Here is a 23,051-nt window from a genome sequence, read left to right as displayed (position 1 = left end):
GTGCCGGGGAGCCTCGCATCGGTTATTCTTGTTTGACTTGGAAATAAGAATGATCTTTACGTGTGCACATTCTCAATAAAATTTATATAAAAAAGAGAAAACAATATTGTTTTTGCGTCAAATTACGCACAGCGAGTTATCTTTATTATGGTTCAATCATATGAAGGAAAACATATATAAAAATATACAATATATCTTAGAGTTGGTCATCTTACAAAATGTACAATGTTTTCGAGCAACGTATTAATGTCTCGAAATTAGTTTTTTAAATTACGTGAAATTGATTTTTCCTTTATGAAAATTTATCGAATAAGTTGTTCCGAAGTATTTCGTATTAATGATATACAAGGAGTAAACAGACGTTGATGTTGAACGTTCTTGTTAATTTAAATTATTTTAAAGTACTTAAATTACTTATTCGTATTTAGTGGGTAAATCATAAATCTAATTTAAACATATTATAATAAGAAGCTTGTTACAGAACAGAATTTTATTGATTTGTATTTCATATCGCTGATTGTATCACATATTTTCAATCAATATATTATCTTATAAACTTCGAGCGATAGACGAAGTAAACGTGTAATGAGCGTACTTACAATTAAAGGAACTCTATATGTATAATTTACATATATGCACAAATACATCAATACACATATATATATATATATATATATATATATATATATATATATATATGTATATGTATGTATGTATATAACGCTGATTAAGTAGCTAGTATTATACACTAATACAGATACACACACATATCCCCTCGCACGCGCAACACACACATACACACAGTTAAATTAAATCTTATAGTAAATATTACACGAGAAAAGAGCGTGAGAAAACGAAACGGATGAAACAAAACTCGTCATAGTATCAGGTCTCAGAAACTTTGATCCAAATTAATATTTCCATTAGAATTCAACCGAAATCACTTTTTTTTAGTTTCGGCGAAATTGAGACCGAATATTCAGTCGGTTTTTAGTTTCGGCCGAATCCGAAACCGTAATCGAAACTTTTAGAAAAAACTTTTATAACATATGAAAATCCTAGAAAGGAATATATGTATAGGCGCATGCACAAGCCAATATACATTGTGTGTACATACATACATATTTTTTTCTCTTCATTAAGAATATTGATTAATTATTAGTCATTTATAACGTGTTAAGTATTATTATTACCTTTTTATTAGAGTACAATTTTTTTATTACAAACTGTAACACATATTATTCGTTATATTATTTTTGTAGCATTACAAATCATATTATTTTATTAACAACAAAATTTCAAAACATAAAATTATTTTTAAGCAAGTTTTTGGCAAATTAGTATAAAAATAATTGTTTTACATTAATAAATGTTAGTTTCGGTCACGTCGCCAAAACTTTCCTTCAGTTTCGGCCGAAATTTAGCCAATCTTTAAATTTTTAGCCAAAACTGGCAGAAACCGAATATTCGGTCGGACTCTACTTTCCATAAACATTTCAAAAATAATATAAGCCTAAAACCTGCTTATTATCTTTTTATTTATAAAAATATTTGGTCCACGGCACAAAATAGAAAAATATATTTTGTGAAAGCAACTAAATCTTTTGTCATATAAAACAACATATTTGGTTATTGTTAAAAAATGTCTCAACTAAACTAAATTTCTTTTCTTAGTGTAGAGAGATCCATCGTCAATTAAGGATGTTCTTATAATTGACTGGTACTGTAATTTACATTGATCAATAATTTATTTATACATGTATATGTATATTGTGTGTAACTGTGTGTATACATATATACATATATAAGTTATTTATGTATACATATATAAGTATATACACAGTTGCACCTTGTATACATAGATATACAATATATACACACAGTTTACTTAAACTATTCAAATTAAAAAAAAATATGAAATATCTAAAATAAGATCTAATTTATCTCGAGGAACCAATTACTTTTACACGCATCTCGACGAAGTTTTAGTTCGTTATTATTATTAGTGATGGCACTGCAACTTGTACTGCAATTAACATTAATGTCCATCATCAATCATTAGATGGATAAATTATAGCATAAGTTAAATTACCTATAAAAACATTTTTAATCGACGGTAATCATTTATACACTAGGAAAGAAAGTTTAGTGCTTGAATGTAAATTTCAAATAATATTATTAAATTTAATGTGTGTCTTAGTGTATGTATAAATTCGACAAATAAAGTCATGTTATAAGCAAAACTTTTTAAAATAATTCCTTTGCTTCTAACATTGTATGTTTACAATGAGATTGCAAAGAGAGATCGCAAGAAAGATGTGGATAACCATAATCCACAATCACAGTTCACATATAACATAACTTTATTTGCTGAGTTACACACATTCAATCCAATAATATTATTTGCGATTCACATTCAAGGCCTCCAATATTACAGTTAAAAAATTAATACGTAACATTTTTCTCAAAATTACATAGAGAGTATACATTTGTAAAAATTTCTGTTACCTGCAAAATTAAATTTCAGTTTTTGTAAAACCACAGCGAGCACTAATAACCAGTAATCATGAATGTTTAAATAGACTGTAACAAAATAATTTTTATGGCTGCATCTAGTGGTACGTGGAATATCATGATATCTCGTATAATTTGCGTTGAATTCTATATTTATTTCACGCCTTCCGTTTTTCCTATAAATCACAGAAAAATTAATTCTTTTACATTAAATATTTTACTGTAATAACTAAAATATTTGGTTGAAATAAAGCAATATACGTTACCGAAACTTTGTTTTCTTTACAAAATTTATTTCGTTAACGTCTTTTAATTGTTGCAATAAAAGCATTTCGTAAGAAAAAAATGTAAATAAAAAAATTAATTTGGTTCTACCAACTAAATAGTTTTGTTCTGTACATTTTAACTGAATTATTTTGTTGTCACGATAAAATTTTGATTCGTAGAACATAATATTTTTCCTAGTGTATGCTACCCATTTCAAATACTCCGGTCGAATTATATTCTTGAGTACGCCTCCGAAAGGTGGAACCAAAACTGGTAAACAATCGACGAGTTCTTTGTGAAGAAACACCATGTCCGCGAATTATACTGTTTCCCATTCTCTCTCTTTCGCAGCTAGCGGAACGGGCCGATACGCAACAGCATAAATATTTGTTAAATCTATGACAGAAAAATAGTAAATTAAACATACATCGTGTTATATTTAAAGAATAGAATTTTGCAAAAGTTAAATTTTCCAAATTTACATTTATACATACTTTTTATTTAAATAAAACACTTTTGCGTTAATATATATATATATATAAAGATAAATATACAAAAAAAAGATATATATATAAAGATAAATATACAAAAAAAAGAAAAGTTATATTTTGTGATAAGTGTAGAAAATGTATAGACAATCTTTTCGTAGAAAAATCTGCGAGAACTTTATTATACGTTCTTTTAACATAAATATGTTTAATTAATTTGAATTACTTCAGAGTTGAAAATAGTAAATTTCAGTAAGTGTTAAGTAAGTTTTGCGTAATGTACTATGAATTTTGTTTCGCAATTTTTTTGGCTGTTATCGAATTTAAAAGAAGTTACATTTCTTAATAATTATTATTAATTAAAATTTACTGGCATTTGGTTAACATAAAAATTTTTTATTTTACATATCAAGAAATATTACATACACATACACAGAGACACACACATATACGCACTTACTTTTTACGAAACGTGCGGCTAATTAGGTAGAGAGCTATAGGATTAACACAACTATTGCTGAAACTGAGACAGAAAGCAACCATCCTGAAGTAATGCCAAGAATAATTATAATCTTCATGAGACGTGGGATTAAAATGGAACCACAGCATAAATATATGATGCGGCATAAAACAAATCACGAAAATAATTATGAAACACACTACCATTCTGCTCACCTGTTGAAATATAGCATTAATACAATAACATCAAAAAGAGGCAATTGAATTTCAAAAATTGTTTAATAGTATATAAGCATGATTTTAATATTTCCATGTTTTAGTAATATATTTTTATGTACCCTTTTGCGCGCATTTATCTGATCATTATGGAGATTAACACGAGTTATTATGTTTCTGGTTGACAACGCTAAATTCCATGCCATACCCAAATAGAAACCAGCTATCACGCATAACGGTATCAGATAATATGCTAAAAATTTAAATATTATCATACCCTTTTCGTAGGTCTTCCCTGTAACACAAAAATACATGATATAGTGTTTCGTTTAGTAGCGTAACTACTAGTATTAGAAAATTTATATTTTCTTGCATTGCAATTTTGTCATTTCTCCACGTATTAAGATAAATTATTGTGTACATACACACAATGATATATAGGTTTCGAATGGGACATGCAACATCAAAAAAAGATGATAAAAATATAAGTTATCAATTATTATTTGGCCATTAAGTGTCTGAAAAAATTTGTAATTATTTTTTTGTAACAAATAAAAATAACATTATTATATAAGTAGTATAAAATTTGCATATGCGTTTACGTACTTTCACTTATAGTTTTATGACATTAGAAGAAGCGCATTAAGGCTTACCAAGACTTTTCGGAAAAGGGTTGCAGAAGAAAATGGTCTGGTTGTTAACTAATATTACAGTTTCTACTTCGGAGTAGAGCACGGCGGGCAAGGCTGCGACAATTGCAAAGACCCAAATAAGGAGAGCCATTAAAATGGTAAGCGGTTTTGCGTTTAAACCTGCTATATGGCGACGGATGGGATTGACGATGGCGCAATATCTACGAAAACGTGACAAGATGAGACAATAGATTATATCATAAACTAGTAGAAACTTGTTCATTTCAAAGATAAATTACTCAAAGTGTAAGCAACAATTAATTTCCATATTTTAGATCCTCGTACTTAATCTTCTATTAATGTAGATGAGATTTTTAAATTAGAAAAGAATATTAAAATTAGAGAAGATAGCTAAAATTATTTCTATAAAATATATTTAAATTTATTGAAAATTGTTAGTTATCAACGTAAAATATTCAATTATGTTTGCATCCATATTTAATTATATTCCGCAACGTTTCACCATTGAATAATGCATTTCATTGACATTACACGATATACGTTAATTAGCTTCAAGAGCCGATTTTACGCTTGGATCTATTATGAATGAAATTTCAGTTTAGTCCCTTGGCAAGAGTTAAATTAAGCTGTGGATATGTACGTTGTACCATTTAGCTGCGGATATTCATAATACCACTTAGTCAAGTAAAATGTTATTTAATTCCTTCAGTTAATTTGCACGACACGATAAGGTTCTTACTTCGCGTATTTACCTTTCAGCTGATAAAGCAGCTAAAGTAAATACTGAGACACCAATCGAAATATCCTTAGCATATTCAGATGCTTTGCAGATAGTTACGCCCCATGGCCACGATTCATATGTATAAACAATTGATGTGAAAGGTACGCTAATTATAATCACCTGTAACAAATTATTCCTGTATTTAAGATCACACTTTGCCATCAAATTATATCATATAAGACATGATCAATTATCCAAGAGATTAGAATAATCGTATAATAAATATATTAAGAAAACATGGTATACTTTTACTCTCATATGTAAACATTATTTAAGAACAGAAGTTTTGAATATAAAGTATGGCAATATAACTGAATCAAATCCAAAGATTCTTCAATTTCTTTTATTGGATTTGTCAAAATATTAAGCCTAATTTTTGTTCGTATATTTATTATATGTTCGGAGAAGAATTAATATTCTTTTTACACAAAGAGAGATATAAATAGATGTTTTTTTTTGTTAACAGCAACTTGTAAATGCTATAAATAAAAATTTTACTGTATACTTTGAGTAATATTTCTTTTTTCACTTTTTATTATCATTAATGTTACAAAAATTAGAAACTCTTCAATTAAATTGCTGACATATTTCTTGAAAAAATTTATTTTTAAGAAAAGATATGTCTTTTCTAGCTATTATTTTCGAAAAAGTATTCTTTTATATATAATATTTTTGATGTGAGATAATGAATTATTTGTCCCAAACAATTTTTACTTGTCGTAAATTAGAGAGAATTTCGAAAACCAAAGAAAGTGTAAACGCAAAACTGTGTGCTCACCAATAAATCCCCTACAGCTAAAGACAGCACATACGTGTTTGGTATATTTCTCATAGCGGCATGACATAGTAGTATAATAATCAGTACACCATTTCCTATTACGCCCACGATCAAAATTAACAAAAATATTATGGGTACGAAATAAGTTTCAGGTCTTTGATCATATGGTATGTATCCATCGTCATAGTAATAGTCAGAGTTATTTGTGCTTGCATTAAAAATATCATTTGCTGTAATCATCTGTAACGATAAAAAATATTTTTATTGCTTCTGATATTGCCAACGCTTTTGATATAGAAAAGAATAAATTGTAGCGCAATTGCAGAATAACAAGAAACAATGTTTTATTCATTTACAGTGGTGGTGATGAAAAGAGAGCCACTCTGAGAAAAAAAAACAACAATCATCAAAATACTAAAAATACTGAAGTTTAAATTGGTACTAAATTTATTTTTATTGTATTATTTATTCCAAATATAAAAGACTAAAAATATACATGCATTTTAATGCAATTTATATTGAAATAAAAGAAATAATAAACTAATATAAATGCATTACAATTTTTATATGGATGACTCTGTTTTCATGTTCATCACTGCATATAAGTCGCATTCACTTAAAAAAGAAACTATATAGCTATAAAAAATGGATTTTTCAAGTACTACGTATTAGCAAATAATCGCATTGCCTACGTTTGCATGTAATGCAAACAAGATGTGTGAGTAAAAAATATTAATACGCCATTTTATTGACTTACCTTTCACCCCTGATTTAAAAAAAATTCATATTAATTAAAACACGAAATACTTTATTAATAGCATTTTGTAAATATATAATTTGTTTTCTGCGTCATGCATACATCATAAAATTCAGAGTGCACGTGATACAATTAATTTGAAATATACGACGTAATAAAATACATCTAGATTAAACCGATAATGATAAACGTGAGAAATATTTTACAATTTCTTATCGAATGCATGCAGTTTTTTTTAAACAGGACAAGGCAAAATACATTTTTTGTTATAATTTGTATTTCATGTAATGATATTTTTTATCTCAGATATAATATATGCACAGTCATCACAGGTAAGATGACAGAAACGCTCAAAATAAGATTGCTGCATCAGATTATATTATTGCACAAATCTGATGCGGTCTTGTCTTATCTTTGATCTTAGAATAGTAAAAAGACCATATCTTCTCACTCATTTCATTTTATTAATTTAAGACAAACTTTTTAAATTAAAAAATATTTGCTTTCTTTATAAATATAAGCAGATTTTAGAAAAAAATAAAGAATGAAAAACGTTTATAATGTTCATACATAAGTTTGCTTAAATACAAATGCACCATAAAATTAGTATAAACACAAATTAATTTATAAGTTTATTATATTAGGCATAGGCACCGTTTATAAAAGGAAGTAGTTTGTAGAAGGGATTCAGATTTTCTGTGTTTGTATTGTATTCTTTAGCGTCATGGATACCATAAAATCAACCAAGTAAATTCGTATAGCGTATAAACTAAGAGTTTTGATTCTATTTATTCGGGTTGCTTGGAATATTGATGCTTAGAGAGAAACTTGCCAATTTGAAAATATGCTTAATAATTCCAACTCTATTAAAGTTGCGGATTCAATGCGACGGCATTAATATCCCGCACAAGTATTATATTTTCTTTCTCTTCCCGACTACAAATTCTTCTGTAAATAAACAGAAGTTATTGAAAATAATTAATTTTAGCTAATTTTCTATTTGCATTCCTAAATCTTTGATTTTCTCAATAACAAAAATAATTTTGTTTTAATATCACATTATGACATAATAAAATAAGTGCACAGAGATTACTCACCAAATAATAGCAATAATTCAATCAATTGAGAATTGGAAAATATAAATATATTATATAATATAATTACATTACTATAATAAAATTACATGCATAAGAACAAATCTTACCTTGAATCGTTAGGTTATTTTAATTCCGGTCGACTGCGAAAATTAGCGAGATATTTCTGTAACCCATTATAGAATTTTTATTATTATTAGTATTTATTATATTACTATTATTAATTTAAATTATAATTACTATTGTAATGTTATATTAGTTTGTATGTTAAAAAAAATTCATTTATAAATTTATTACATCTTTAATAGAAAAAAATAAATAATACTACAAAACGTTCAATCTTAATTATTATATATGGAAAGTAATCAAGCACAAAAAAAGTTTATTTGCCGATAAAAGTATTATTGGGAAAATTCTTCATCAATTAATTTTCTTTTAAATTAAAATTCTAGTCGCTTTCATCGCTATAGATACATTCTTCACTATTATATAAGTTTACTGTAAAATCACATGATCATTCAGCCGTCTATATCTGAGCGTCAAGCGTCAATAGCGTAGTAAACACTCGAAATTATTCAATCATTGAATTTCAAAGTTCTGAAGTTTTAAAGTGCAAAGCGAAGCAATTTAAATAGAAAATCTTGATTTAAAATCTTGACGTTTGGTAGAATATAATTTGGTGATTATTTGTTACATATTCTAGTAGCGCGTGGGCTTACTCATTCCTTAAAGATCTTATTAATATTTATATCTCAATATGAATATAAATTCACATATCTATGATCGCAAGTTAATTAACAAAAACATACAAATATATTATATATTCTGTCTCCGAAAGAAATATTCCTTGTGTAATGGGTGACTACTTAACTTAAGGAGAAGAGATTCTGCGTATCTTAAAGAAAATCCTTTTCTTTGAACAAGAACTTTATTCGTCAGTGTTTCTTATATTACTGTCTCTCGAGACATGGTTGTTCTCGCATCTTGCCTAACTCTTTCATCGACATGTGTTAGCGATTAGATCGCAACACTGAGACTACCTGGGTGTACGCAACGTGATGTTACAATTGTCGCTTACACTTGTGTGTGCGTATGTCATCATAATATGATCTCGTATACATATTTTAGCAGCTTTTAGTATGCATTAAAAATTATGTGTACACTATATAAAAACGTAATTAATCTCCTAAAACAACTCAAAATGCATTGTATATACCGGATATAATAATAATATTTCAATAGGCACTTAAATTCATAACCGAATAAAGCGCATAATAAAATGTATTTTTGATTTTTACGTGCAAATGATTTATTTTCCATATAAATTATCTTCTTTTTCTCCATCGATCGAACGAAATAATGTGTAAACAAAATTGAATTAAAATAGTCGTCGACTTTTGCTGAATACGCAACTTGTTATTATTAAACAAATAACAATAAAATAAAAACAAATGATCGTCGAACAATTGCAGATACGCCTCCTTCCGAATCGACAAAATCTCGTTTTCGCGATTGGGTTTCTCGCAGTTAAAAATACATTATATCATAAAATATTATTTGACATAAGATCTGCTAATAATAAGTCTATTTATTTGTATTAAACGCATAATCGGTCTAAAATCTCTTATCATTGATATAATTTAAGTTATATTTATATAGTAAATAATGATTTATTTAAAATCAAATTAGTGATTTAACTTTGGTCTTCTAAATTTAGACTGAGACAATTTTGTGTGACGTTTGTCATCTTTTATTCATTACTACCGTTGAGTTTTACACGTGACAGTACCAAGATAATTTACTTTTAGAAGATTTTGATCAATTTGCTATCTATATGTATGCAACTATTAATAAGCTTTGATAAGAGACGCTAAACAGTCAAACATATATATTTATTATTATTATTATAAGTTCTATACGACTGGAGTCCAACGAGAAATATTCAATTTGCTTATACATGTGCATACACTGCATGAAAGTATCTGTTGATAATAAGACTTACGACCAATTCCATGAAAGCCTCTTCCTTCCCTTTGCGCCAAAACTGTTTAATGTATGTACAGTTATAAATAGGAAACTACATGCAAAACGCATGCTGGAAAACGTCAAGCATCACTTTACAGTCATAAGCAAAGAGAGAACTCTGATGTTTAAAATTGTAAAAATTTAATATTAAAGATACATAAAATTTAACTCCTAAAGTTTAACGCTTCAGTATATTGAGAAAAATAAATAAAAATAAATTTTCAGTTTTAAATGTATTTATACAATTCTACACAATTATTTCTATGAACGATTTTTTAAATAAGAGCTTTATTGATATTTACTGTTGCTTTGCAATAAGTTGCTGTCGGTAGTATGCATCACAGTAACATAGATATATAACTAGAAATAGCAATAAAGATATTTTATCATGATATCGCATTAGTTAACTTTTACTACAATAAAATTAATAAGTATGATGCACACAACCTTTTATTATTGCGTGTAATAAAGTAAATTAATTATATAATTAAACGGATTAATTAGAGATTAATTGCGATTGTAACGACAGCAGATCAGAATAATGTGAAATATGTATAAAAAAAAAAAAAAAAAAAATATGATGTGAAAGCGTAGTATGTAATATGCAATTTGTGACGTGCAATATATCTCACTGGCACGTTATATTGGCTGATCAATGTTGTTATCTGCCAGAAGTAATTAATGCCGTAATGGAACGAAGATCAATTTTTGCTAGTTTGTTCGAATTACTGTTGCGAGACTAAAGTTCGTTGCGAATTTGATTTCAATACATTCGTCGATGCATGATAAATATAGCGGGATTATAGCGCGAGCTATTTTCGTGTTTATTAATTCTAGCAGTAACTGCGTTTGACGTGCATGCGGTTGCAGTTTGTGCACTTATGCGGTAACACGCAGTACATCGGGTACTGTGTTCTGTCAATTACGAGATTTCAATAAAACTCTGATTCGGAAAATAGTAACGTATTTTTATTTATTATAAAGGGAATGTATCAAATAGAGCTCGCTAAGAAGATTGGTATCTATACAACGCAATTTCTGTCGATATAATATTCAGTTACTGCTTTTATCTTGTGAAAATATTTACACTCACTTTGATTGGCACCATCTCGCAAACATTAATTCATTAGAATAATGCATTATGCTGTGTTATTGGATCATGTTCCAGATTTGCTTACAGATGAGAGAGCTTTGCACCATTTGATTTTTTTTTATTTCATCATAGAATAGTGTAAACTTCTGTCAGATATATTGTATAAGGTTCACAATATACAATTATATACAATTATATACAATAAGGATATATTGTATATATAATTATGAAAAAGTTTACAACTAATTCTAAATGATAAAAATATATTATCCTATTTTTTTACTATTTCATGATAATTTATTATTTTCTGTATATCTTTTAGACACTGTAGGCAAAAAGTTATGCAACTAAATGTTGTATTTGCATACTTACAAAATACATAAAAAATCATTAAAAGTGTGGCAGAAATAAATATTACTAAAATGATCAAAAACTAATTAAGTGCTAATGAAATACTTAGAATTGAAAACTTTACAATAAAAATATTGTAATACTTTTTACTTAATATTTTTGTAAATTCAAACAATGTTTTATTCAGAAGAGCTTTCTATATATAAATATTTTATTATATTAATTTATTTTATTTCCAAATTTATATTAATTATATTAATTAATTTTATTAGCAATTTCATATGAGCTTTTATATTCCTTTCATTTGGTTTCACATCGCTTGTATTTAGCTCAGAGATAATTACGAATACTTTGCCAATTGAGCGGCGTGATACGATTGTGTTTCAAACCTAAGAGTAAACATTTGGTAAGCTTATGTTCACTGGAACTACAAAGCAACAGCAATTTCACATTTAGCATAGTTGACGTTGCACCTCCGCGTAAACGGTTCGATGGTTACCAAAGCGTATTACAGCTCTTTCGATATCCGTTTAATCAGGTTTATGTCAATTGACAGTGCTAATCGATAATACATATGCTAATTAAACAAAAGAGATTGAACTGATTCGTATTGCAAAGACAAAAGCAAATAACCATTTTGGTTAAGTAGGACACACACGCGTGCGCAAATTCCAATATGTAATACATATATAATATTCATATTTCTTAAAAGTATATTTTTCTCGGAAGTCGGTAAAATAACCGATACGACTTCTTTAATATAACAAATATAAAATAGATTTCAGAAATTTCTTTAAAATATAAGGTTTTAAGAAAATAAGAAATATGTATTTTAAATAAAAATTTCAAATACAAAGTGATTTTTTATAGTTTTGTTTCTTTTGAATACGCATTAAGTGCTTTCACGTATTTAGTTATATAGTAACTGTATTATACATGAAACTCTTTAATAGAACTAGGCAAATAGCACGTAATGCGTCATTTACCGCCACTACTACTTTACTACACTGGTTTTTTTTTAAATTTGAATAAAGAAAGCCAAATTCAATCAAAAATAATGAGCAATAAAATCTAATTTAAAATACTTATTTAGAATTAAATAATTTCTTTCTTTTTTCTCTTTAAAGTGTAGCATGATAAATAAGAAATAGATCATAAGAAATTATTTAAAATAATAAGTATTAAGTAACTGTTTTATTTTATACAATAAATTAAAATAAAAATGGGCCCAGACGGTCATAGCAAGATCTTGGTCCTAAAATGATATTTCATATGTTTCAATTTATATCGAAGTCTGCGTCGTTACTTTGGGTTTCAAACACAGCTCTTGAAAATGAAATATAATTAAAATTGAGAATTAAATTCAATGATACCGATGCTAACTTGCATCTCAAAAATCTTCCCATTTTGAAAAAAGTAAAAAATTTTATTTTATTTTATTTAACTACATATTTTAAATAATATTATTTTAAATATAACCAATTCATAATTTTTTTGCTTAATTAGCAGTACATTTTTTTTTTATTGTATCTGTATTTCATTAAATCATCGTTGAAATTTAACTTTATTATAAGGATCGTAAGGTAGGAAGTACTTGAAACTCAATGAGAAATTTCATTCGATTAGAACGTAACGTTTCCAATTGATCGAAGACTTCGTAAAGTAGGAATTTCGTATTAATCTTATTCAACTCATATAGGCGTGAAAGTAGAAAATTGAAAATTGTAGAAATGCACAAAACATTAATTAATACATTTTATTGCTTTTGGTTGTGTAAGTATACTTTTGCTTTATAAAAATTATACATGTACACTTAAAATAAATTTATTACCTGCCAAGTTTGCCAATTTTCATTTCTTTTAATTATAAAATAATTGTGAATATCTCAGGTTTTAAATAGGCTCGTTACAATTATAAATTTGTTAAATATATTTATTTGTTACTCATTATTTTATATTTGCTTGCTTAAACTATTTTAATCGTTAGCTGAACCTAAATAAATAATTTTAATAAAGAGCACATACGATGTAAAGGATAATTGTAATAAATTAATCAATAATTATATTTTTTGAAAATAACACGTTAAAGATGTTTCTTCGTTACTTTTCTGACAATATTGAAGTTATATATCATTGAGCAAGTAAAATCGAAAGTAATAACAAAATGTATTTTCGTTTAGTCGACGGGGTTAAAAGCAATATCGTGAGAACGGGGCGATTTAACGATTTGTCGCTTTCGGAAATTAATTCATTTCTCGTCTGCAATGTTCGATATTCTTGGCGTATTCTCGGGAACTTCAATTTCTACAGTAATTTCGAATCAAACGCAATTCTCATTGATTTTATCCCGGGAGGAATGCGTTTCGTTTACAAAGTTCAACGTAAATTCCGACATACCACACAAATTTGTAACATCGATAGCACTTTTGTGAAAGAATCTAAAACGTGTATAAAACTTTAATGTCATTGCCACTTGATACGGATAAAACATGTGAATTTATATCTCGGCATATATTTTAAATGTCATAGTTTATTAACATGTAACCTTTAAAGCATCAAAAGTATAAAGAATTAATAACAAAGTAATTTATTCTGGAAACAAAACGAAATGAGGATCCGATTTATTGAAGCTGTTTTTATAACCGGCGAGTTTGTAAAGCTGACGTGAATGAGAGATATATAAACAGTTCTTTTGAGCGTTGGTAAATATTAAATGATGACAAATTTAAGTCAAACCCAAATATAAACGATGACATGTATTCACTTTAGAAAAGAACTCAATATTTTGTGCTATTTTAAAAGGAAATATCTGATTTATTTGCGTATGAAGATGGATGTATTAGTGAAGCAAATTAGAAATCGATCACGACAATATGCGCTATATTGCAATTGAATTGTTTGTTACTTTCATGACGCAATCAGTGCTAGCAATTTGCTATCGGTATATTAGCAAATGACAAAAGACTTTAATTCATAATAACGACACGATCGATATCCGTAACTGCGTTATATATATACATATAGCTACAAGCATACATTAAATATGTTACATTTATCAAGATTTACATTGAACGAGATTTTACGACTTGTGCAGTTGTATATATTACGCTTAAAGTTATTGATAAATTTGTTTTCAGAAAAATGGAAAGAAATCTGTCTAATGGATCACATATGATTTCAATAATTAGTCAGTTGTATAAAAGAAACTACGACTGTTCAACAAATCGACAAACAGTGAATTTCAAGTTAAAAAATAATATTAAGAATAAAAAATTAAAATATTCTCTTTCACAGATAATTGTATACGGCATAAGTAATATAAGAAAATAATAATTTATTTCAGTAAGCATAATTAAAACCAAGAAAAGGTTAATAACGATCATAGCGGATCTTAGTGCTCAGCTATTTTTTGTGATAAATTCTTTATAGTTTTTCGAAATAGGCGAATCTGATAGATGCTTGTTAGCATCAGTATTATTATTAATTTAACATTATGATATTAATACAAATTGAACAAGAATGCCTTCTCTGTGTGATTTTATACTTTTCTCAAGTTCAATGAACTGCGCGCCGAATTAATTTTCTGTCATAACACAAACAATACAAGCACGAAGACCTAGCTGCGACCGTAGAAAGCATTCTTGTTCAACTTGTATTGATACAGCAACGGTCAAAATATCTCTCTTCTACATTATGATATTACTTTTTTAGTTCAATTTAAGAGCTGCATTTTAATACCGACAAATATTAAATAGAATGCGGATGGAAGAATGAGAACTTGTATTTAAAATTACTTAAGAAATTATTATTTCTTCATTAAGATTTCAGCGCTACGATTGTTGGTAGCTTTTTCATAATTTTAATTATGTTATACGCTTCAAGATATTAATAATTTAAAATAATTTGAAAAAATAAACATTGGCTGATTCTTTTTATTATTTTATCTTTTAATTTAGTAATTTATTTTGTTATTCATTATGTCTATCATAATTCTGCTGATATGTATTAGAAACATTTATGACATAAAAGCATTTATAAATTATAAATATTTATAAATACACTTATGCATTACAGCTTAATAAAATTATTACACGCGGACAAATATATAAAATGCAATTTTTTTATCGTACTTCTTATAATATTTCAAATTTCTGCTATACTTGTAATAAATAACGATCTTTTAAAAGTAATAACTATTTGCAATTAATATTTATGATTGAAATGTTTGTGAAAGTAATATTTAATATAATTTTGCAGTAAAAGATTTTCGTATTTTTCCTCCCGAAAATGAGCTATATAGATTTTTATTGGTTTTTTATTATTATTTCTGTGCTGTATATGTGTATATATATATTCTATCTCTATATTTTTCATCATTTAAACTGAGAAATGAGTTATTGATTTTGTAGTTTTAATTCATGTTATCGATTATATCAATGTGCAATAGTGCAATATTTTGCACGCAACAATAAAGTAGAACTTTAAAATAGTCACCATTCTAATTACAAATAGTTCTATTCTATTTTTTTTAAGAATGGACTTTTTGCATTTTTTGAAGTTTATAATTACTGTATCTTTGCAATTTAAAATTAACACATTTTCAAATAAATATTGAATTTCTATTAGAAAAATAAAAGTGTATTGTGTACATTACAAAAATTTACATTTCTTTGACTAGTTATGTAATATACAGAAGCTCAATATTTCATGCTTTTCGTGAAATATTGTACAAAATTTTCCTTACGGAGCATGACGCCATTTGAGGCTATATAAAGCTTTTGCGGATTTATCACGGATGTTAGCTCTATAGAAAGTGTCTCATGACGTATTTCTGATCCTTTTACAAGTTAACCCATTTACTGCCTATTAATTTTGTTTCTAAATGCAATTAAATTGTATTGTTTATATAATTGGTGATACTTTTAGCCGTTTTGAGCTTTGTTATTTTGTAACAACTGTTTTGATTAATATTATTCACTGGTAATTAATCGCTATATCATGTGAATTAGAAGCACTGGGTCATTAATTTGTCGTTAACTTCGTATGTATTGGCTGTCCCTCACACTCTCCATTTATCCAAGTGATCGATAGTATCCGTTTAAGGAGTAAAACGTATAAAGCCAGTTAATCAATCAAATCTTAATATCTTAAATTATGATAGTGCACTATATTTTTTTATTAAAATCAATATCTTTTAACTTAACAAAAAGATAAAATCATGATTGAAAGATAGGAATTTTGTTTATTACAATTTTTTTATTAATTTAATTTGTATTACATGTCAATTTTATAAATAAATTATTCATAAGTTATTAAAATAATTGATTAATGATTCCAAGTGTAAACATAATATTAAACCAGTGTTTCTCTCTAATGATTTGGAACTCCAAAGTTTCGTGTATTTAATGCAAGTAATCTAGATAAAGACAGAGATTTTGACCCAGAGATCTTTCGTAGTAAAGCACAAGTAAATTTCTGCTACTGAAACAGTTTTTAGCAGCTAACATTTCACATGGACGTAATAGAGTCGCACATCAAAATGAACATTATAATATTATTTGATTAATTTACTATTTGTCATGGCGTGCGTAATTTGATTTTTACGTATACGTACAAAAGGTCACTCTTGAAAATTGTATCACTTTTTGCACGTTTTTAATAAATATATGTCTTACGTTTCTTTCTATACAGACTGCTTCTTTGACACGTGTAAACGCGGAATTTAGTTTTATACGAAATTTCAACTCAAAAAGTTGTAATTTAATTCCGCGTATTTTAAGGAGTTGAAAAGACATAGAAATCCACATGACCTAGTCACCGTACTGGTGAACAAAGGAGCAAGTAAAGTTTCGCCGGACAACGGGCTTGAAAACGTGAGCTACATTGATAGAGAGTTCAAAAAGGATGATGTAATGGAAATGTGGATAAATGCGTAGATATGTATGTGATCGAAGCGTGTGATCGTATGTGATGACGTTGCTTTTTGGATATTAGATTCAGTTCAATTGGCGAAGATATATTCTGTATTATCTCGATGATAGCTATGTGCACGCTTCTGGTTACGACATGTGTAAAAAAAAGCTGAAAGATTATCTTTTGTATTCGTCCCGCACACATTTGCGATTATTTTACCATTCGCATTTTCCAGGATTGAGATTTAAAAAAAAAAAAGGATTTTTGTCATTGAATCATAATCGATAAAGCTGACATTGGCATTGATTGATTGAATGCTTTTATTCTCTATTTATCTTGATATTCGGACTAAATAAATTGACACCATTTGATGGCCACTTTTTTATTTATTTTTTTTTAACAGAGCAATGTGATAACATTAAAAGATCAGCCGACGTCAGTTAATGTTAATCTCGTAATAAAATTTCGATAATTTATAACATTTTTCATAGATGAAAAGACTTTAAAGTCGTAATTTTTAAACATTTGGAATATCGAGAGTTCATACAATACAACTCCAAGTCTAAAATATCATTTAGTATAATAATCGTGTGTTTTGTATACCATTTCTTTTTAAATACAATGTATAAATGATATGATCAAATAGTTTTATTGTTTAAATATTAATAAATATATTGATTTAGGCTTCAATTAAGTGATGTATCATACATTATTAAAAAATAACAAAAAATAAAAATGTTTTTTGCATTAAAAAAATTATGGTCAACTTACTCTTAGCCGAGTTTACCCTTGCTCACATTTCTCTCTTCGTTGAAGTGTCAAATATACTTAAGGAAAGACAGCGTTTCACAGACGTCAACGTGTTTTATCGTCATTGCCGTTGACGGCTCTTTCATCACGCTAAAGGAGAAGAGATGATGGCACCCATTTGCATATTATTGAATAACTTTGTTTACAATCAATATTCTTTATTGAAACTTGAATGATTCTATTCACCAAAATGTTGTTTAACAGATTCTAAACTCAAAGTAATAAAATATTCATTACTCATCGTGTGATTTATCACGTGATGCACTGCATAATTAGTGAAAGAAAAAAAGTGATAATATGGTTAGGCCCAAAATCATTTTAAAAGATTGGTTTAGTTAAAAAAAACACAGTATTTTGTTACAAAATTATATATTTTTAATTTTCCATTGTTTAGAATTTGTTTGATTTAGAATTTTCTTGTATTCAGAAGAAGAGATATCATTAGAAATATTATTTTATCTCTGTTTAATATTAAACAACAAGCATAAAATATCTCTAATGTTTTTGAATACCGCCCTCGAGAGTAACAGTTGATTTATCGAAGAAATATTTCGATATAAAAAATACACTTAAAAATTTATGTTAACAAAATCCCATGTTATTGTTTAATTATGCATAATTTGAAATCTGTACAGCTGGATAAAAAGTTGAATAACAAAAACACTCGTGTACATAGATATGTGTAATATTATTCTCAAATTAAAAAAGAATGAGAAAATATGTGTAATTAACCCTTAAACACACCGATCCTGTAAAATACGGAAACACATTTTTGAGTCTGGGAGACAATTTCAACTTTGAGAAGCTATAATTTTGATTACAATCAATATTTTTCTACGATTTTTTTTTAAAACAAAAGTTCAAAATCTCAGGAGTGTGACTGCATAATCGGCATTGCCGACAAATAATTTATTGTGAAGTTATAAAAGCAAAACCATTAAGCATCAAAAATCCACTTTTCTTTCAAAAAATCATATCTTCGCAGCAACAAACGTTTAAGGACTTTTAAATACGGCGTTTTAAAGCTAAAGAGTCACACTTTCAAAATAAAATTTGGCAAAGTCATTTCTTTTAAAAAGTATAATTATATAATATGGAGAATATGAGGTATTTTTAGGCATCTAAAAATCCACTTAAAAAAAAAAATCATATCTTTGCAACAAAAAACTTTAAAGAACTTTACACTACGGCGTTTTAAAGCTAAAGATTCATACTTTCAAAAAAAATTATATTATTGTTATTTCTATTAAAAAATATACTTATGTAACAAGGCGAATATGAGGAATCGTGTCTAAAATTGAAAATTGATGTGTTTCATGATATATTTCGGAAAAACTCTTTTTTCTACAACATTTTATAGTATTCCAACTTTAGACAGAGTATATTCGAGTAACATCTGCAAATCGACTTGTTCGAACGTATTTTGTCCAGTTTTTTTATGTAAAATACTCACAAAAAAAGTTTCACTTACACACTATATTGGTCGCATTGACCCTAACAAAACTTTGCTGCCGTGCCGTTCGAATTCTAGTTGACCAAAAAAGTTGATCAACTATATCAATTGAAAGAGAAGATTTCAAACTTTTTTTACGTCTTGGTCCGAACCTCCTATCTCATTCCGTCTTCACATAGCAAGCGTTCAAAACTTCATATGGGGTCTCTCAGACCCACTTACGTGTTTAAGAGTTAAGAGTGCTAAAATGTATTTTAAAAAAGTTTAGAAGTACTCAAAAGTAAAAACGCCTTACAAAAATTGTCACTATTGTCAGCTATTGTGTATTGGCATATTAGCGCCACTAAAAAATAACGGGTTACTAAATAAATAATTCTATAAGCAATTGTTAGAATTTGTCACCTAATAACGGAGATACTAGGAGTGGTCTCAATGATCACAGTAGCCATAATCTCCTTCTTTATTTTCGAATTTTTTTTTGTGTGCATTAGAGAAAACACGTTGCAGATACAAAACTACTAGAATGAGAAATATGCAATTTATTTTAAAAAGCAAACAGCACGAGTTACATTTCCAAATGACCGACATATTGCGGAATCTATAGCTATAATTTTTATATTCTAACCATCGTGAATTCCCAATAACGTCACGTTCCGTTAATCCGTGCTGGGAATGACACTTGTCGAAGTAGTAATCGGTGTGAAAAGGATCTCAAATTCTATATTCTATTACAAACCGGTTTCATTTATTAATTGTCACGTCATGGATTGTGAGCTTTACGAAGATATTAATATCATCTTTATATGTTCGTTATTTTTTAAAATTATTCTTATCATCCTGTATATTCTGATTTATCCTGTTCATCCTGATTTTTCTGATCAAATTACTGATTTAAAAACGTTCAGATATGAATGTATATATATATATAAATCATAAAAATAAAGCATGGAAAACCATGTGATTAAAAACACAGAAATTCAGAGTGATTAATTATTGTTATCGTCAAACTCAAGTTTGCTTTTAAAAATCAAAATGATAATCTGCCCGTTTAATAAAAGATCTTACATAAAGTCATAAAAAGGAAGATTGAGATTTAGCATGGATAAAATAAATGTTCAAGCGACTTCAGAAATGTACGTCTTTTTACTGTAGAATGTGATGATTGTCGGGATCTTTGTTTTTCTCCCCTTCCTTTTGGATTGTTATTTTTAAAAGAAAGTAGCACAATGAAGACGTCAAAGAAAACATATAAAGCACGTACTAAAGCAGAAGTGTTCAAACATGTACATCTAATAAAAGAAATCCTGTAATATGAATTAATAAAACATAGTTTGATTTAATTAAACATCAAATCACGGGATATAACTAATATACGTAGTTGATTCAACTGAATTTTATTCATTCAACTATATTTGTTTTTAATTGTACTCTTTTTATTTCATTAATACTGTTATTGAATTAACAAAATATTTCCAATTAGACTTATGGTGTTGATTCAACAGCATTTTTTTTCTGTATGTAAAAAAAAGACACGCTTGCTAAATTAATCTGTAAAAGAAATCACTTACAAATTACATTCTCGATGTAAAGTATTGCAGAAGAAACTCTTTGTGGTTCTGTTAACGTCAAGCTAGTTTTCCAGGAACCTCAGTGAAGATAAAAAATATGCGCGATACAGATAAAGTGGTAGCAGGAAGCGTGAACAAGATATAAAGACAATTTATTTCAAGTAAGTTTAAAACAGTACGTACAAACGCACAAAGTAAAGCAGATTGTTAAACGAACGTTACTACTGAAGAGCTACGGTAGTAAATTATTAAGAAAAAGAAATGAAAGCTGTGTGCGTTCAATCGTATTGCGCTTTTAAGAAAACGCTTGACTGAAATCAACGTTCATTTCTTCATCACAGAACGAGTATATCGTCCAACGTTACGTCAACACAATATATCGTTGACTATTAATTTTGTACATAGTGCACGGGATCACGGTTGATATATATATATAATACGTGTAATATACTCAAGAGAATGAGATGAAATGCATGGTCTTGAATACACATATATATAACGGGCATACGCTATTACAGCAGCGCATTGATATTTATTAGGTACAATGCCTCTTACAATTTAAATTTAATAAATCATGGCAATAGACATAGTAGCCCATTATATGGGCTACTATGAAATAAGATTAAAGGATCTCACGATAAATAACCGTGTTTTCGTACCAACTGGAACATTTCGATGGAAATCACGTATTTTTAGTAGAGTTTTTAATATGTATCGAATCTGCTTCACGCGAGATGATAAAAGCTGAGAGTAATAAAAAGTATTTGCGCGTAAATCTGAATTTCGTTTAATCTTTAGGGGCAACATGTGCGAGTTGAAGTTTAAATTACGCTAGTTGTCCAATGCCCCAAGGAAGGAAATGCAAAAGGATATCTGGGTCCGGTCGAACTGTTGTCGCTGTGACAAGTGCTCTTCCACTGCGTTGAATTTCTCTTGAGAACGGTAAAATGTTATTAATTTTGTCATCTGATATATTTGAAAGGAAGATATCTTTTAAAGCTTGAGCTACATTATTTAAACATAAACGTGAATCAACGGAGAAACATATCTTTCCTTTTAAAGAGTCCTCTTCACGACTGGACTTCTAATATTTTTTCCGCGATGTAAGATTTGCACTTTTACTTCATGCATTACGTAAATTTCAGTAGACTTTTATATGACGGTCCTATGAAAATATTTGAAATAACCGATAAAATTGCTTTGACGGAACGTAAACTTGATCACAGAAAGATTTTCTTTCGGAATAAAACTATGAAAAACAGTTTCCTGTCTAAAAAGGCCCACCTCCTTGACTGACGTGCCTTTAACGTGCACGACTCTGTGTATGCAGCAATATATCATTTCTTTTGTCAATTTTGAAAAATATTTAAACTTTAAAGAAGCACACAAATAACACAAAATTATTTATAATTTTTTAAATATTTAACAATTTTTTGTACTTTATTCAACAAAAGATAAAAAATTCAAATAATGGATTATTATAATAAAACGTATATTTTTTAAATAATAACAGCATTTTTTTTTATAATAATATTTCTTCGATGCTCAATAGTCAGTGTAAATATAAGGATCGGTTGAAAATAGTGATTGCTTTGATTGGTTAGTCTGAATATAGAACAAGATAAAGAGAAGTATCGAGCCATCATTCGGTTATTTTGAACGCTGAGTATGAAACTGGTTTCCGAATTGAGCTCTACCGCAATTGAGAGAATTATAATTTGGAGAAATTTGTAACTAAAGTTGCAAAATAACGCTGTTTTCACATATTTTGTCATATATTATCACGAGGATGACTTTAGCTAAATGTGATATAACATTTTAAAGTAGTTAAA

The 23,051-nt window shown here is 27.9% G+C and overlaps 1 protein-coding gene across 5 annotated transcripts in view; it reads right to left on the bottom strand.

The window, feature by feature from the left end:
- Window positions 1-109: 109 nt before the first annotated feature.
- The window catches only part of LOC105200038 (neuropeptide CCHamide-2 receptor), a 106,489-nt gene continuing 83,547 nt past the window's right edge, over window positions 110-23,051 (bottom strand). For 2 of the 5 annotated variants that reach the window (XM_011167407.3, XM_026132647.2), the window contains 8 exons: window positions 8,118-8,173; window positions 6,157-6,396; window positions 5,350-5,498; window positions 4,598-4,797; window positions 4,067-4,239; window positions 3,730-3,944; window positions 2,990-3,177; window positions 110-2,690 (listed from right to left, as the gene is read on the bottom strand). In XM_011167407.3, coding sequence (XP_011165709.2) covers window positions 2,668-2,690; window positions 2,990-3,177; window positions 3,730-3,944; window positions 4,067-4,239; window positions 4,598-4,797; window positions 5,350-5,498; window positions 6,157-6,396 — 1,188 coding nt within the window. In that variant the 5' untranslated portion in view covers window positions 8,118-8,173 and the 3' untranslated portion in view covers window positions 110-2,667. Of the gene's footprint in view, window positions 2,691-2,913; window positions 3,178-3,729; window positions 3,945-4,066; window positions 4,240-4,597; window positions 4,798-5,349; window positions 5,499-6,156; window positions 6,397-8,117; window positions 8,174-18,159; window positions 18,289-23,051 lie in introns of all 5 variants that reach the window. The other 3 variants (XM_039450055.1, XR_003268443.2, XM_039450056.1) reach the window with 3 other exon arrangements.

Source organism: Solenopsis invicta, chromosome 5 (genome assembly GCF_016802725.1).
Source record: "Solenopsis invicta isolate M01_SB chromosome 5, UNIL_Sinv_3.0, whole genome shotgun sequence".
NCBI classification, from domain to species: domain Eukaryota; kingdom Metazoa; phylum Arthropoda; class Insecta; order Hymenoptera; family Formicidae; genus Solenopsis; species Solenopsis invicta.
Note: the sequence above shows the minus strand (reverse complement) of the source record. Positions and strands in the feature narration are given on the sequence as shown.